General features: G+C 44.9%; 1 protein-coding gene across 7 annotated transcripts in view; it reads left to right on the top strand.

Moving 5' to 3' along the window:
* The first annotated feature begins 673 nt into the window (after positions 1-673).
* Positions 674-14,668, top strand: part of kifc3 (kinesin family member C3) — a 38,914-nt gene continuing 24,919 nt past the window's right edge. For 2 of the 7 annotated variants that reach the window (XM_085279461.1, XM_085279327.1), the window contains exon 1: positions 12,223-13,171. In XM_085279461.1, coding sequence (XP_085135587.1) covers positions 12,920-13,171 — 252 coding nt within the window. In that variant the 5' untranslated portion in view covers positions 12,223-12,919. Of the gene's footprint in view, positions 933-12,221; positions 13,172-14,668 lie in introns of those variants that run through there. The other 5 variants (XM_085279656.1, XM_085279408.1, XM_085279990.1 and 2 more) reach the window with 4 other exon arrangements.

Consider the following 14,668-nt stretch of genomic DNA (forward strand, 5'->3'; position numbering starts at 1 on the left):
ATAAAGAAAAACCATTCAATGAGAAGGTGTGTCCAAACATTGTGCTGGTGTGTACATTTACAGTGATGCATTCAGGAGGGTGGCACTGAGGTCCAAAGTCCGGATTAAGTCACACCCCCACACCTGTTATTTCTTCCTTTCTTCAAGCTTCCCTTAATGTGCCGCTCACCTGCATCTGCAAATACTGCATAAATAGATGCATTTATATAAAGTCTGAAGTCTTATTGTTGTGGTTTTATCTCACAAAGTGAAAACATGTCTCGCGCTCTCTTTGCAGGTTTTATGTAAAAATATGTCACATTTGCCCAAAAACACCAAGATGAGAGCTTCTGTTATGTAAACAGTTTCAGCTGCAGTGGGTCAACGTGACACACTGGCCACTTTGTACTGTCTGTAAAGATGTCTGTATCAGTCATATTACTGACATGTTGTCACCTGTTTGACTCTTTGCAGTGATACATACTGACACATGTGCGGGTCATGCTGATGTTTTAGAAAACAAAAAAGAATAATCATGAAATAAAGAAAAATCTAAATTTTAAAGAGCTCATCTGAGCTGATGACGTGTGTGTGCCAGATCTTAGCCTGATGTTTTTCACTGACAGTCTCACAGTCAGACCCGCCCTCCGTCTATAAAAGTGCCATTTTTTCCACTCCGCCCATGCGCGCTCAAACACACACGCAACCACAGAGTCACCGCATATCCCACAGTCCGTGAAGGCAGCAGCACCAAGCAAGCAGTCCGGAGTTTCCAGCGGCGCAGGGCAGGAGGCGCACACGGATTCGGGGCCTCGGAGATCCGCAGGTTTCACTTTGAATCCGCGTCTGGTTGCTGGAGAGTCTGCCCGAGTCTGCAGAAGACTTCACTGCGAGGAAGGAGCGGGAGAAGAGGAGGAGAAGGAGGGAGAGGAGGCGCTGCTCGGGACCGGGAGGTAAGGAGAAGTCTGCTTCCTCTAAACTTTTCCTTCCGTCGGGCTGTCAGCTGTTCAGAGTCTGGGTTCTGGGTGCTGTCCTTCACATGACCCGGGTCTGACCCGGCTCGGCCCGCCTGTTTCTGCCTCTTTTCATCCGGCCGTCCAGCAGCTTCCACCGCTTCAAAGCTCTTTTCTTTCTCAGCGGTTTTTACGCGGACAAAAGCCCCGCGGCCTCACCTGGCCAGCTCTCCACGTGTTAGTTTCCATGGTGATGATGACGACAGGCCCGCCGGCTGTCAATACCGCTCCATCAGTTCATGCCCTGATCGATGGCAGGGGTTCAGTTTGACCTGCAGCACAGAGGTCCGAAACCTGCGTTTACGCAATCCCGCTGATCAGAGCTCAGCTTCACCATCAGCAGACGACCAAGTTTCTGTCAGCAGCAGCTTCTTTACCTCACAGGAGCAGAAAGCAGCAGCTCTCTGCTTTACTGCTGGGAAAACACGTTTTCAGCTCATCGGAGTTTCAGTAAAAAGTCAGAAAAGTGAAATATTTGCACGCACGTGTTCTCGGACACTTTGTCCACATCACAGAAAACTTCTGCTTCGCGTCCGGTTTGTTTTTAGAGTTTATTCTCAGAGTGGCAGCAGATGCATGCTCGTGGAAATGACACAGACGGTGTCCACCTCATCGACTAATCGATTAATCGTCTGCCCTGCTGTTAGCTTTGATCAGCAGATCGCAGGTTTAGTCTGTGAGTGTACAAACGCTGAAGAGGGAGAGATGCAGGAGAACAAATATCTGGATTTTCTCCTTCAAAGATCTTAAACTTATTTTCAAACTTGATCTAAACGATCATCGGAGCAGAAAAATAAAAATGAATATTTGGTTCGGTTTGTCGTTGCTGTGGTTTCGTGTCCTTGAGCAGCAGCTGTGCAGAGCGGAGGAGGAACAGCGAGGAGTTTATTTACTGAAAGTTGCATTTAAACAGCAGCAGGAGAAACAGTCACATTTAAGGCAGTTTACAGACGGAGGGAATAAATTTGCCTTCTTTTATCTGATATCCATCAATAACTGGAGCAAGAATGAGCAAAATGGTCATAAGTCAGAACAACTTTAATTCATTTTTAAATATAGTGACGCGTTTAAAGAACTTCTGAGGAGAACAGTAGACCTACAACCTCACGTTTAGGACCATCAGGTCCGCCTGGGGTGGGATGGTGATCTATTTACATTTATTTCTGGAGAGCAGGAGTCTTCTGACTTCTGTTAAAAATGATCGATTATCGTTTTTGCTGAGACGCATCAATGAGAAATGTTCTGGATCTTCATCATTGATGTTCACAGTTAAGTCTTAGAAAGCAGAACCAATAAAGGTGTCACGTTTTCACATCTGAGCACCTGTAAACGCCGAGTCAGCTGACTGTTACCACTCTGTGGTCGTTGCTGTTGTTGCTTTGGTTGCCGTGGTTGCAGGAGTTGCTTCAGCGTGTTGGTCTTGCTTCCTGGTCTTTTGCGGGTTTCTTTCAGCTGAATAAACTGTTTAAACCTGAAGTCAAACATTCGCCGTCGCGGCGCTTTGAATCGGGCCGAGAGCTCGGCTCAGGAAAGATGCTGGAAACTTTTCAGCTGAGAGGAAGGTGTGTGTGTGTGTGTGTGTGTGTGTGTGTGTGTGTGTGTGTGTGTGTGTGTGTGTGTGGTCTGAAGCGAGCTGCACGAGAAGCTGCTGAAGTTTTTCCTCTGGAGTCAGACGCTTCCTGTTCCTGCAGCAGTGATGGAGGAGGTTGGCCTGCAGGGTGTGTCTGCACACGCTGACCACCGCAGCACAAAACCTTCTATAAATACAGTCTCCTCTCCGAAGAAGCCTCGTCACACTTCACTGGCGTGGACAGACTCCTTCTTTAACCCTTAAACTTCCAGGTTTCCAGAGTTCGGAGCTTCTTTCTCTCTCTGGAGCTTTCCGGTTTCTCCTGTGATAACTGAGAAAATGTCCTTTAACATGAGAGCAGGAGAAGCAGGAACCCCACACAGTGTCACCACAGGAGCCCGACTATGACCGGTCTCTTTTAATTTCACCAACAGCTCCAAATATTTCACGTAAAAGCAGGAAAAGGAACAAATTAAACCGTTTTGTTGTCGGGCGTCTTTCAGCACACGTTCTTCAGAAAACTGTGTTTTTCTGTTCTTAGTGTTCGATTCCCCGTCACGTCTGACGTGACGTGTTTTTAGTCTGCGGCGTACACACAGCACCGCTTTTATCCAGCCGGCTACGACCGAAGCGTGGCCTACAAAAGGTCGATTGTGAAAGCTTCGCCAGGTGTGCTGCGTCACTGTGCTGCCACAATTCAGACAAGAGTGACCACAAAGCTTTGTTGGGTTTTGTAGCTTCCAGGTAACAGGGAGTTGCACCTTGTTTACTGCACCGTTCCCAGGACGGCCTCTGCAGGCTCACATGTGTTTACGCCGACTTCCTGCATCAGCCTAACTTCCACGTTTCAGAGCGACCGTCTCTGCGTGGATCCTTTTACGGCGCCCGTCAGAGCCAAAAAAAAGAGCTCGTCATTTTCCTTCTTAAATCTGTTTTTATGTTTTACTTTGTTGCCTGAACTCGCCCGGCCTCACAGCTTGTGTGTCTTTCATATTCAGGCTGCTTACAGGACGAAATGATTGGGCGTGCATCAGAAGTTGGTGACGGTGAGCTCTGCCCGTGCAGCTACCCATCAAAACATCTGGAAACGATTCTAATGGTCATCAAAGCACAACTTTATTGATATACACAGAGGTGTCAAAACTCGTCATTGAGGGCACAGAGGAGTTGGTCAGATGTCGTCTTTTTGGGGTAGCAGGATAAAGGCGGGAGCTGCAGATGTGTCAGTGAACATGTTGGCAGGTCAGCAGTGATTTTACACTTCAGACTCTGAACTCAGCAAACAGCCGGTTAACCTTTAATGAGCCGAGCGGCTGAAGCTGGTTCCTGTAAAGCTGAGCAGCTGGAGTCAGAGCTAGTGTGATGCTCAGTTAAACCGGATACCAGCGAACGCCTCGTCTCAGCAGCTGTTAGCACATCTGCTTTATCAGGAAGATGACTTAAATGAAAGCTCACGTTTGCTCCTGTTTGGTGTCTTTCTATTGGTTTCTGCCGTCGCTGCTTCGGTTTGGTTCTAAATCTGATTTCTGACAGCAGAGATCACAGAGGAGTCGTGAAGGCAGCACGAGCTCTTCTGTTGTGTGAGGAAATTTAGTTTACTGCCGTTTGACTTGTTCGTGGACTCGATTTACTCGTCAGATGTGACGCTGCTGTGAGACGCCCGCGGGCCTGCAGGGAGGGTGTGGTGCTTAATGTGTAACGTCTTTTCAAGTATGGTGATGACGACGATGATGATGATAGTTATTATGTCATCTTGACTTCACGCTGAGAGACTGAACCCAGCATGAGAGGGGGAGTGTGTGCACTCACACACTCCCCCTCTTGTTTGTGTGTCTTAGTGGGGACTTGAATAAATTTGAGACATTTTGAGGACTTTTTGTTGAGCAAGACGGAGTCCAGATTCAAAAATGTAGTAGTTGTTTGTTTTTTTTTTTCTTGTCATTTCTAACTTTATGTGACTCCATCACTCTGTATGCATTGGGGTGTCTTGCTCTGCACTATGACCAAAATCTCATATCCCGATATAACACTTCTTATCCCGATAACGATATATATCGCACAAATTTTACATTTTTGGTAAATTCTGTGGATCTCGGGCAGCTCGACCTGTGTGAAGTGTTTTCAGCTGTGCGTCGTGTACCTGGAGTCGAGTGTTTTGTCTGATGCCTAAAGCAATACGTTTTTAGACAGAAGTTGTAACCGCCGTCATTTTCTTTGTATTTATTACATGGCGTGCGTCGGGGCAACGCCCGTTTTAACGTTTGAGTCTGAGGTTTATTTGGAGCACCTGACAGCTCGTTTTTGCTTTCATCCGTAAACTCTCTACAAACTCTTTCACGTGATTCTTGCGTCGGTGGTTGAAGAGGTTTGCCGTGTTTGAGTCTGTGGTGGGGGCCGGTTTGCGGCGTAATTTACGGAGTACAGTTTTCTGGTCCGTGTCAGACATTTCATAACCAACCCATGTCCGTGCTACAGAGGCAGCCCCTCGTTTAGGAATAAGGTCCTCGATTTGCTTGGACTGGTCCTTCTGTTTGGAGCTCCCTGGTTCTGCCTCGTCGTCACTGGCTATGCTGGGATTCTCTGTGCGTGCATCCACGTGGTGACTGTAAGCGCCATTTATAGTCACGTCATGTTTGTTTGTTTGATGCATATTCTGAAATTTGATGATTGAGAATAATGTATTTTTCTGTCATTTCAGTTTATTTTGAAAAGTCTCAACAGGATCTTGAGCTTTATTGTGAAGGGTTTATATGGAAAATAAACAAGCGGACTCCGGAGCCACACGATAGTCTTACTGTCATTGTTGCTAACGACAACGCGTAAAAACAGTTGCTTGTCTGTCTGTAATGTGGTTATTTAAATCTTAGAGCGAAGTTTAAGAAATGACCAAGCTGCTACAGTGACCATCAAAACCATGAAGCAATATTCTGTAAACAGTTTATTTTCTGACACCACGAAACAAACGGTCGCGTATAACATGAAACGATAGACGTTTTCATATCGTCGTATCGAACAGCGCTATGTCCTGCCTGTGAATGCTTCAACATGCAGACTGGAGGGATCATCCACCAGCCTTCTGATTGGTCAATGATCTGTTTGACATCCTGAGCCAGAGCCACTCTCCTACTGCTGGTTTGCAAAGTGCACACTGTCAGATTCAGCGACTTGAGTTTTTCTACTGCAAAGTTTAAACAGTTTATTTTGAAAAACTGAGAATCTGAAAGACATTTGTGCTTTCTTTCAGTCTTTGAGTTTGTATTTGTTTGTTATTCACCGTTGAAAATGTTGCTAACGTCTCGTTTAGTAAATGAAGTCACTCTGCAGGACTTGTTTTTGGATGCCGGGTCCCCCTAAGCAGATCAGCCACGAGGCCTGAGAATTATGTCAGCGGCAGTGCTCACAAAGATGTGTATACAGATGTGACTGTGTTATGTAAGGCGTGTGATTAAAACCAGACGGCTGTAGCCGGGCTGAGTCCAGCAGGCGGAGCAGCTGAGTCAGATCTCCCATGATGCCTTGGGGCATCTCTGCTGTACGTGTGATTGGGTCTGGGGACTTCATTTCCTGCTCAGTGGGATTCCAATAAAACAGAAAGCGAGTGGCTTCATGTCGGCCCTGCAGAGCTGCTGAAGCCAGCACGGGTTTATTGACTGAAAACAATGACAGGAAACACACACACACACACACACACACACACACACACACACACACACACACACACACTAGTTTAACAGTGATATTTGATCCAGATGTTATTTTTTTATTTAAGTGTGACGATTTGTTTTGCTGGTGTTTGGACTTTAAAGCGCAGCAGGTGGTTTGTGGGAGATTTGAGTCGTTTTTGTTTTTTCACTTCAGATTAAATACTCCAGCTAAAAGTTTCAGGCCTGGTGAGATGAAACTGAACCATCGCAGTAAGAAACGGTCGCTGTAGATCAAAGACAGAGCTGGGCATCGTCTGGATTTCTATAATCGATTCGATTTCTGACACAGTCAGAAATATTCTAATTTGTGCCGTCGGGTGAACGATCCGCGCTCTGTGTTTACGTCTTTCTGCTCTCATTTACTGTTTTAGCTGTTTGGCAGCTGTTGAAATAGTTCTGTGAGCTTAAACTGAGATTCTGGCGTTTCTGGCAAAATTCATTTATATTTAGAAATCGATTCAGGATTTAATTTATCGATATCGCGTTATTCAAGCTAAAATAGAGTTGTTGTTTTTAAACCCAGCCCTAGTTAAAGCGGTCTCAGAGCCGTTTCTCTTATTTAGCCTAAAAGGGATGGCCAAATCAGAAACCCCTCTGTCGGGGGTCTGCATGCTCCTGCCTGTCTTGAATGACTTCTAGCCTGTCATATCCGGCTTTATCTTCCTCTGATAATCAAAATAAAAATCAGGAACGGGGGCTCCGGTGAGAAAGGAGCCGACGCCACGTATCCTGGTCCTGTTCCCGGCCTACCTTCATCCATCCTCAGAAATCAGAAAGCTCGCTGCTGAGTGTCAAACGCCTGACGAGTCTCACAGAGGCGAGAGCTGCCGGCTGTCGCTTCAGCTGTGATTCTGTTACGAACCGTTTGTGCCGCGAGTCTGAACGTCGTTCCAAAGTCTCGTCTCTCTGTGAGGACGTGGGCTGTTGGATTCATTGTTTCATATTAAATATTTCAGTGGTTCTGCCCGTGTGAGAGGAGGGTCTGTGGTGAGCTTAACCTTTTTGTGCTGTTTGATTTTTGTCCTCTGGAGAAGAAAACATGACTGAGATGAAGTCATTGTTAAAAACGGGTTCTGATCCAGAAACAGTAGTTCAGTGACCGGTTAAAACTTTTAGACGCTCTGACAGGGCAGCACACCTCGTTTTAAGGATGTTGTGGGGACTCGGTGTCAAATAAAATGTGTTTGATCAGCCTGATCCGTGCACGTCGTTGTGCAGCGCGTGTGCAGCAGCGTTCAGTTCAAATACAGACAGATTCTCAGCTGCAGGACGATCCTGGCGTTTAATCAGGAGACCTCGCGCCGAGCTGACCGCTGTCTCACATGCCGATAAGAGCCTCCAGCTTACCCAGAATGCACTTCATCAAGTTCATCAGAAAACAAATGAAACATCTGGGACACCAACACTGTTAATTCAGACTGATGGATCCTTCACACTGATGATGAAGATGAGATTGTGACAAGAACAAACCAACGACAGTCTGAAAATGTTCAGAGTGTGAAGGTGAAGCTTTACTAAAATGTGCTGAAGTTACTGCAGAACAAAAATCACCCGACGTCCTTTACTGTCATAAAAGTCTGCTGCTCTGCGTCTCTGAGGGTTGAAGTGTTTGAAGCAGGAAACATGGAGTTTAGTCTGAGGTTTGGAGCTGAGGAGAAACTCCTCCTCCTCCTCCTCCTCCTCGCTGAGTTGTTTCCTTCTCTGTTAGCTCTTTCCTTCCCTCTCCTGTTTTCCTTTTTTCAGCTGGTTGATGTCACGGCTCCGTTACTCAGACTCTGTGTGTTTCCACCCGGCTGATCTCTCTGTAATTTCCTCCTGAAATAGCTCAGAGCAGAAGAGGGCGTAAACCACCAAGCCCAGCCGCCCCCTCCCCCCTCTAAGTGCTGCTGCAGTGGTGAAAAGAGCAAAAAGGTGGGATGAAGACGGAGGGTGGAGGGAGACAGGAAGTGCAGTTCATGTGCTGGTTTCTCTGGTTTTCCTGAAACGTGTCTGATTCCTGACACATGAATAAATCATAAATGAGAGCGCACGCGCTCGGTGACAACAACACAACCGTTACCAGCTCCGGGTCTCCATCCTGAACCGAGGCTCATCCCGGTAACTTCGGGGTTAACCCCTCTTACCGTCGTGATCACCGCCGCTGCAGACCAACCTGTACGTTGTGTTTAAGGTCGCTTTGGTCCTGCTTTTGTTGCTTTAAAGCTTTAATAAGATTTAAAAAGGAGCAAAGCTGAGCGTCCTGCACACGTCTAAGGTTAATTTGAGACGATATGTAACTGCTCAGCATTCAGATCCTCCCTCTGCTTAATGACAGAGCTGTGATGGCGGGAAGGCCGTTATCTTCAGAGTCAGGTTTTTTTGGTTTTCCATCTTTTCTTTAAATAAACTGTTTATATCGTCTTTTTCTTCTTCACGCAGCTCTGTCCTCTCTCTGCAGCAGCTGTGCAGGGTGTTTATTCTCTTCATAGTTTCTAATCCTGAGACTTCGTCAGTGAATCTGTTTGTGGAAAGTCCGCCTCTCAGAGCTGAACTGATATTTCTGGGTCAGACTTCTCCGGCCGATAAGCCCGATAAGGAAAAATATCCTGGATGTGTTGAACTGGTTTCAGAATGAAGCCCATAAACCATTTATTAAAAAACTTTGCTGAAGGATTGATGTGATTGGTTCAGCTGTGTTTGTTAGGATTACTCTGAGACTTCTGGACAGATGTGCTTCAAAGTTGTCACACAAATGTCTTCCTTTAAATACTAACTGGGAGGTTTCATCTGATGTCTTCAAGAAAATATCAAACTAAACGTCACAAAAAACAAACAAACGTTATTATTTTAAGCTGAGTTTAGAAAGTCTGTGACGGGCAGATGAGCCTCCAAAGGAAAAAGCTCCTTAAATAAAAACAGCAGGTTTCCAGTAATCTGCAGCAGGTCTGAGCCTCTTACAGTCGCCGACACACCTGAGACATGAACGCATGCCTGCACTGCCCCCTACAGGACCAACACAGTAACTACATGTGTGAATCCTTTCACTCTGACCTCGCTGTTATCTGTAAAACATTCCTGTGATTCACTTGATATAAACATTACGTCTGAGCTTGATGTGGAGGGAGGGTGTGAGAATGAAACACCGGATTATTTATCCACGTTTATCTAATCAGCTGATCATGTTGCAACAGTTTGGTGTGTAAACATTTTCCATTTCCATCGTGTGTGTGTGTGTGTGTGTGTGTGTGTGTGTGTGTGTGTGTGTGTGTGTGTGAATAAAGGAGAGTCCGATCTGATAACTGACACTCCTCCGTGTTGGGGTCATTAACTCGCCACAGCCCGCTTTCTCTGGAAGACTTTATACCTCTGATTTGATCAGTTATTGTTTGATGGCGCGTTCAGGTCACCTGAAGAACAGGAAGTGGTTTCAGAGGAGCGCTGGAGGCGCGAGGCCGGGATCTCCTTCTGTAGTTTTCTCCTGTTTCTGTGACACGTCGTTTTCTCCCTCAGGCTCTGACTGAAGTTTAGAGAAAACGGCTAAAGGAAAATCCGCTCATCTCTAACACAGTTTGAGCACAATTAAATCACAATAAATATACATAAAAGCAGTCAGCCTGGTTTAAAGCCAGAGAATAAAAACTGGCTTTCAAACAGGTGTTACAAGTGTCGGCTGATGGATCGGCGGTTAGTTCTGATTTACTGCGGCGGGTATGAGATTTTGGTCATATCCAAAATCTCATATCCCGATATAAGAATTCTATCGTCCCAATAACGATATAAATCACAAAAACTTAACATTTTCTGTAAATTCTGTGAATCTCGGGCAGCTCGACTTGCGGGAAGTGTTTCCAGCTGGGCGTCGTGTAGCTGGAGTCGAGTGTTTTAACCGATGCATTAAAATATACATTTTTAGACATAAGTTGAAACGGCGCCGTTTTCTTTGAGTATTTATTACACGGCGTGCTGCGGGGAAAAGCCTGTTCTAACGTTCGAGTCTAAGGTTTATTTTTTAGCACCTGGCGGCTCTTTTCTACTTCTCATCTGTAAATAATCTGAATCACGTGAAAGAGTATGCAGTTTATTTTGAAAAGTCTCAAAAGGATCTTGAGCTTTATTGTGAAAGGTTTATGTGGAAAATAAATAAGCGGACATGCGATGGTAAAACCATCGTTGTTGGTAACGACAACGCATAAAAACAGGCGCTGGTCCGTCCGTAGTGTGGTTATATTAAAGAGAAAGAGAGAACTTTAAGAAATGAATATAGCCACTACAGTGACATCAAAACCATGAACAAACAGTTTATTTTGCGACACCACGAAACAAACGATAGCGTAAAATGAAACGATAGATGTTTTTATATGGTCATCAGATATATATGGTTATATCGAACAGCCCTAGTCTACTGTACAGTATAAAGCACCTTGAGGCGACTGTTGTTGTGATTTGGCGCTGTATAAATAAAATTGTTCAGAGGTTTTGTAAGTCTGAGATTTAAAAACTACAAACATACAAGAAAGAAAATCTGCTGATTTTCTAACTAACGGCAGAATGTTGTTTTGGAGCCGCTGTGAGTTTAAAATAAAACTACGGGTTACAAGAAGAAAGTCGTGAAAGTAACGAAGCCAATAAAAATGTGTTAAATCTGAGTGGGTTTCATCTAAATTTACAATTAAATGTCAGGATGGCATTTAAGAGTGCATGTTTTCCCAGGCTGCCTCATTAGCACAGAGCCCTGAAATCCAGGGTTTGAGTCAAGCCCTCGTTCTTTGTTTACCATCAGCTGTAGAATAAACTGCGTGTCTGCGGAGCACGTTTGGACAGTTAGAAATTAAAACTAAAGTCCTCCTTGGCTCATTGAACTTCTGCAGGAACTCTTAAAACTCTCTGAGATCTCGATGACCCCTGGGTCTTCCTCGTGAGGTTTTTTTTTTTTAACGTGTGACCCTGAGTTTGGACCGCAGCCCCGCCCTCCCCTCATTAGCGCCCTGAAAGGGGTCGGTGGACCGGAAACGCCCCCCTTTTGTTCTTGCAGGAACGTTTCCAGAAAAGGTCCCGGCTCTGTTTACAGTGAGCTGCAGGATGGATCGCTGCTATATGCAGTGAGGTCTGCAACCAATCAGAGGCGAGCATCAGGATTGGCTGGCTGTGATTCAGACCGTCAGCTCCCACTGGGTCAAAGTCCCAGCATGCCCGGCTCTGCCACATATATGGCACATATTTGGGAGAGGTGGTCGAGGTCCCCACGACATGAAAGAACGAGGTCACTCTGACCCTAAAACCCTTCACTTTACCAAAATAAAAGCCTTTGTGCCTCATCTACTTTCCCAATCAGCAGGTCGTTGTTCCCACAATAAAAGCCTTTTATGATTTTCCAATCTGCACATTCAGAATGAGACGGTGATGTCAATCAGATTGTCCCTGTCACTAAAATAAAAGCCTGTTCTGATCTAAAATTATACTTGGACATCGGGGTTTTTTTTTTTTCAAAATTAAACTTTTCTGGACTATTCTACCAACTAGAACATCACTGCTGTCAAAATAAAAGTCTTCTGTCATCTAAAATTATAGTTGGGACAGCACTTTCCAAAATAAATTCTTTTCCTCACTCTAAAAATCAGCCTTTACTGATCTTTATGACCAGTGTGCTGCAGTTATGTTTACTGTTCTCTACTTTATTTCTACTCTCTCTTTATTGAATAAAAGTGCTCCAGTAAAGTGAAAGTTAGAGATGTGATCAGTTTAAGCAATGACTGCAAACGGATCAGTGATCAAAGAACTGGAAGTAATCCCGACTGTTATTAAACGTGAAAACCGGCACGTAGCTTATCCTGAAGATATTAACATAAATCCATCGTTTAGTGTCGTGCTGTTACGTCACCGCCGATCCTCTGCAGTTTTATCCTGCAGCAATAACAACAGATGGTCCCGGGACGGCAGAGAGAGAGGAGGGAGAGGAGGCCCCTCGAGCTCTTTCTCTGATCCACTCAGTCTGATGGAGGTGAAGACGCGACCTGCCACAGTGCTAATCTGTTCCATTCACAGAGCAAGCAGTTTGCTGCACCTGCTGCTCATCCACAAACTCTGTGAGGAGAAGTTCTTGGACTCCACGCAGGAGCTGGATTCGTGCTTTTCTTGCAGGTCTGCACAACAAACTTTGTTTTTTCTTGCAGTGGAGCTCAAGGTCAGAATATCACTGCAGGGAAAACTCTGCTGAAACTTTGCATCTTGCTCTGCGTCCATGTTGCACTTCGAATCACTTTTCTCTTATCTGGGGGTTTTTGTTTTTGGTGCACGGCTCTGCAGCCTCGCTTCAGAGCAGGAGGCGTTTGCACAGTCTTGAGTTTCACTGAGAAACTGAAGCTGGCGGCTGCAGGCTCTGGTTACCTGTCTTGATAACCGTTGGCGTGACAGCAGAGAGGAGGACGGGACAAGGTTCAGAAGTTTTTATCGTCTGTGGATGTTGGCGGGGCGGGGTTCGGGACAGAGGTGAACAAACACAGCAGGATTTAAACAGCTGATCCTTTTTAGAGGAAACATTCAGAGCGAGGATCGTCAACCTCAGCGGGACCCAAACGAGACGCCTGTGAGCTCCCACCTGGGCTGGAACAACCCTGTGATGAAACCAAACACCCACCCGAAGCACCCTAGAGTCTGAGGGGTGGGGGGAGGGGGTCATGTATGTCCTGTGCACCCTGGCGGTTCTGACGCTCCACAACCTGATTAAGAACCGGAACAAACCGGAGCAAAGCCAGTCCACCGAGGCTGCGGGACTGGAAGGTCGTCGGAAGGATGGGGGCGCCGGCGACGGGTGCTGGGGGACGTCCGGGCCCCGGGATCGAGTGGATGGATCAATGAACCGCAGAGCTGAGGGGAGGAGGAGGCGAGGGGACATACGCAACCTCCCTAACGGCAGGAGGCATGTCCAGGTGAGGAGGAGGTCGGGTTCAGGCAGCGTGAGGTTTCAATTCTTGAAAATATTAAAACATAAAAACTTTAAAACAAGTTTGGGAAACGGGGGACTCACTCCTAATTTTAGAAGGAAATACAAACTTTTAGTTACTTTTAGTTACATTTTCGGTGAGTGTGAGTCTGCACTTATTAAGGATTGACCCCCTGATTTGATCTGAAGCGCGCTCGATCAGTAAAGCTCGGAGTGTAAAGCTGAACCCTTGTTTACCAAACGGGTGACGTGCAGCCTGAGAGACTTCACAAAAATGAGCATCAGGATCTTTGCAAAGGTCTTTAAAGTATTTTTATTTGACTGATTATTGTTTTTAGACTGATTTGTTTACATGTAGAAATATTTTTACTTCATTTCAGTATCGTTGGCCTCACTTCAGCTGGACCATCAGGTGCACTGGACCATTTGTAGCCTGAAGCTTTTACACCTTTAATTTGGTCAAATTACTTATACAATAGATTATAACACTGCGTTTAAACAAGTAAATCTTTTTTAAATTATGATTTTGTTTCCATGAAAACGTGATCAGTCTATTTTTAAATCAAAGAAGTAAATGTTGTTAAAACTGTAACCGTGATGATCACAGCAGCAGTTATGAGAGCTCGGTGTGTTTTTTGTCCTCGACGTTTCGGTGTTTGTGAAATCTGCTTTGGTGATTTATTATTATTATTATTTTTTTTTTAATTTGTATTTTATTAGTGAACAAGCTGCTCTTATTTTGAAAAGTCAGCCACTGCTAACCAGTTAGAGGTTAAACATTTGAAATCCACTGAGGAGAACATGATGCACAGGATGCTTGAATCTAACGCGACTTCATTTGTGAGTGCCGGTGTTGTGCCAAAAAAAGGTCGTCTACCAAAAACTGACTGCTTGTATTTAAACTGCTATAAATAACTGGTTGGACTATAATATGTGAAACATATGTCAAATGTATCCCTCATGAATGATATCAAGTCATTTTGAGCCACAAACAACATTCCTGTAACAAAGTAGAAGCTGGATCAGTTTTTGGCAGTCACTTATATATATGCTTTATTTATCCAGTTAAAAAATATCTTGTTGTTATTAAAAATTTGTTTTTTTAAGAGTAATCTGCCCAAGAGGACAGCTGACAGTGCAACAAATATACCAACAGTTATGTAAACATATTTTAAGTGGACAAGAAGGACTGGATTAGTTACAATGTAAGTAACACAGTTATAAAGAGAAACGGGTCATTTTTAAATGTTATATTCAACCCCTTTGTGAACCTGTTCACTGAAGTCTATTTACAAACACATGTTAAGATATTACACATAAAAAACACACAAACATTGGAAATCACTGTTTGACACAACACCGGCTCGGAGGCCCTGCAGGCACCAAAATGGAACGAGTCCTTTCTTTGAAGCGTCAGGTCTCGCTCATCTTTGCATTTCCTGATTAATCCTGCAAACAGTAAAACAGACATGGCTCAAACCCC

The sequence above is a fragment of the Mchenga conophoros genome, linkage group LG1 (genome assembly GCF_057382185.1).
Source record: "Mchenga conophoros isolate Kocher_MC1m ecotype Shallow Benthic linkage group LG1, M_conophoros_male_GT1.1, whole genome shotgun sequence".
NCBI classification, from domain to species: Eukaryota; Metazoa; Chordata; class Actinopteri; order Cichliformes; family Cichlidae; genus Mchenga; species Mchenga conophoros.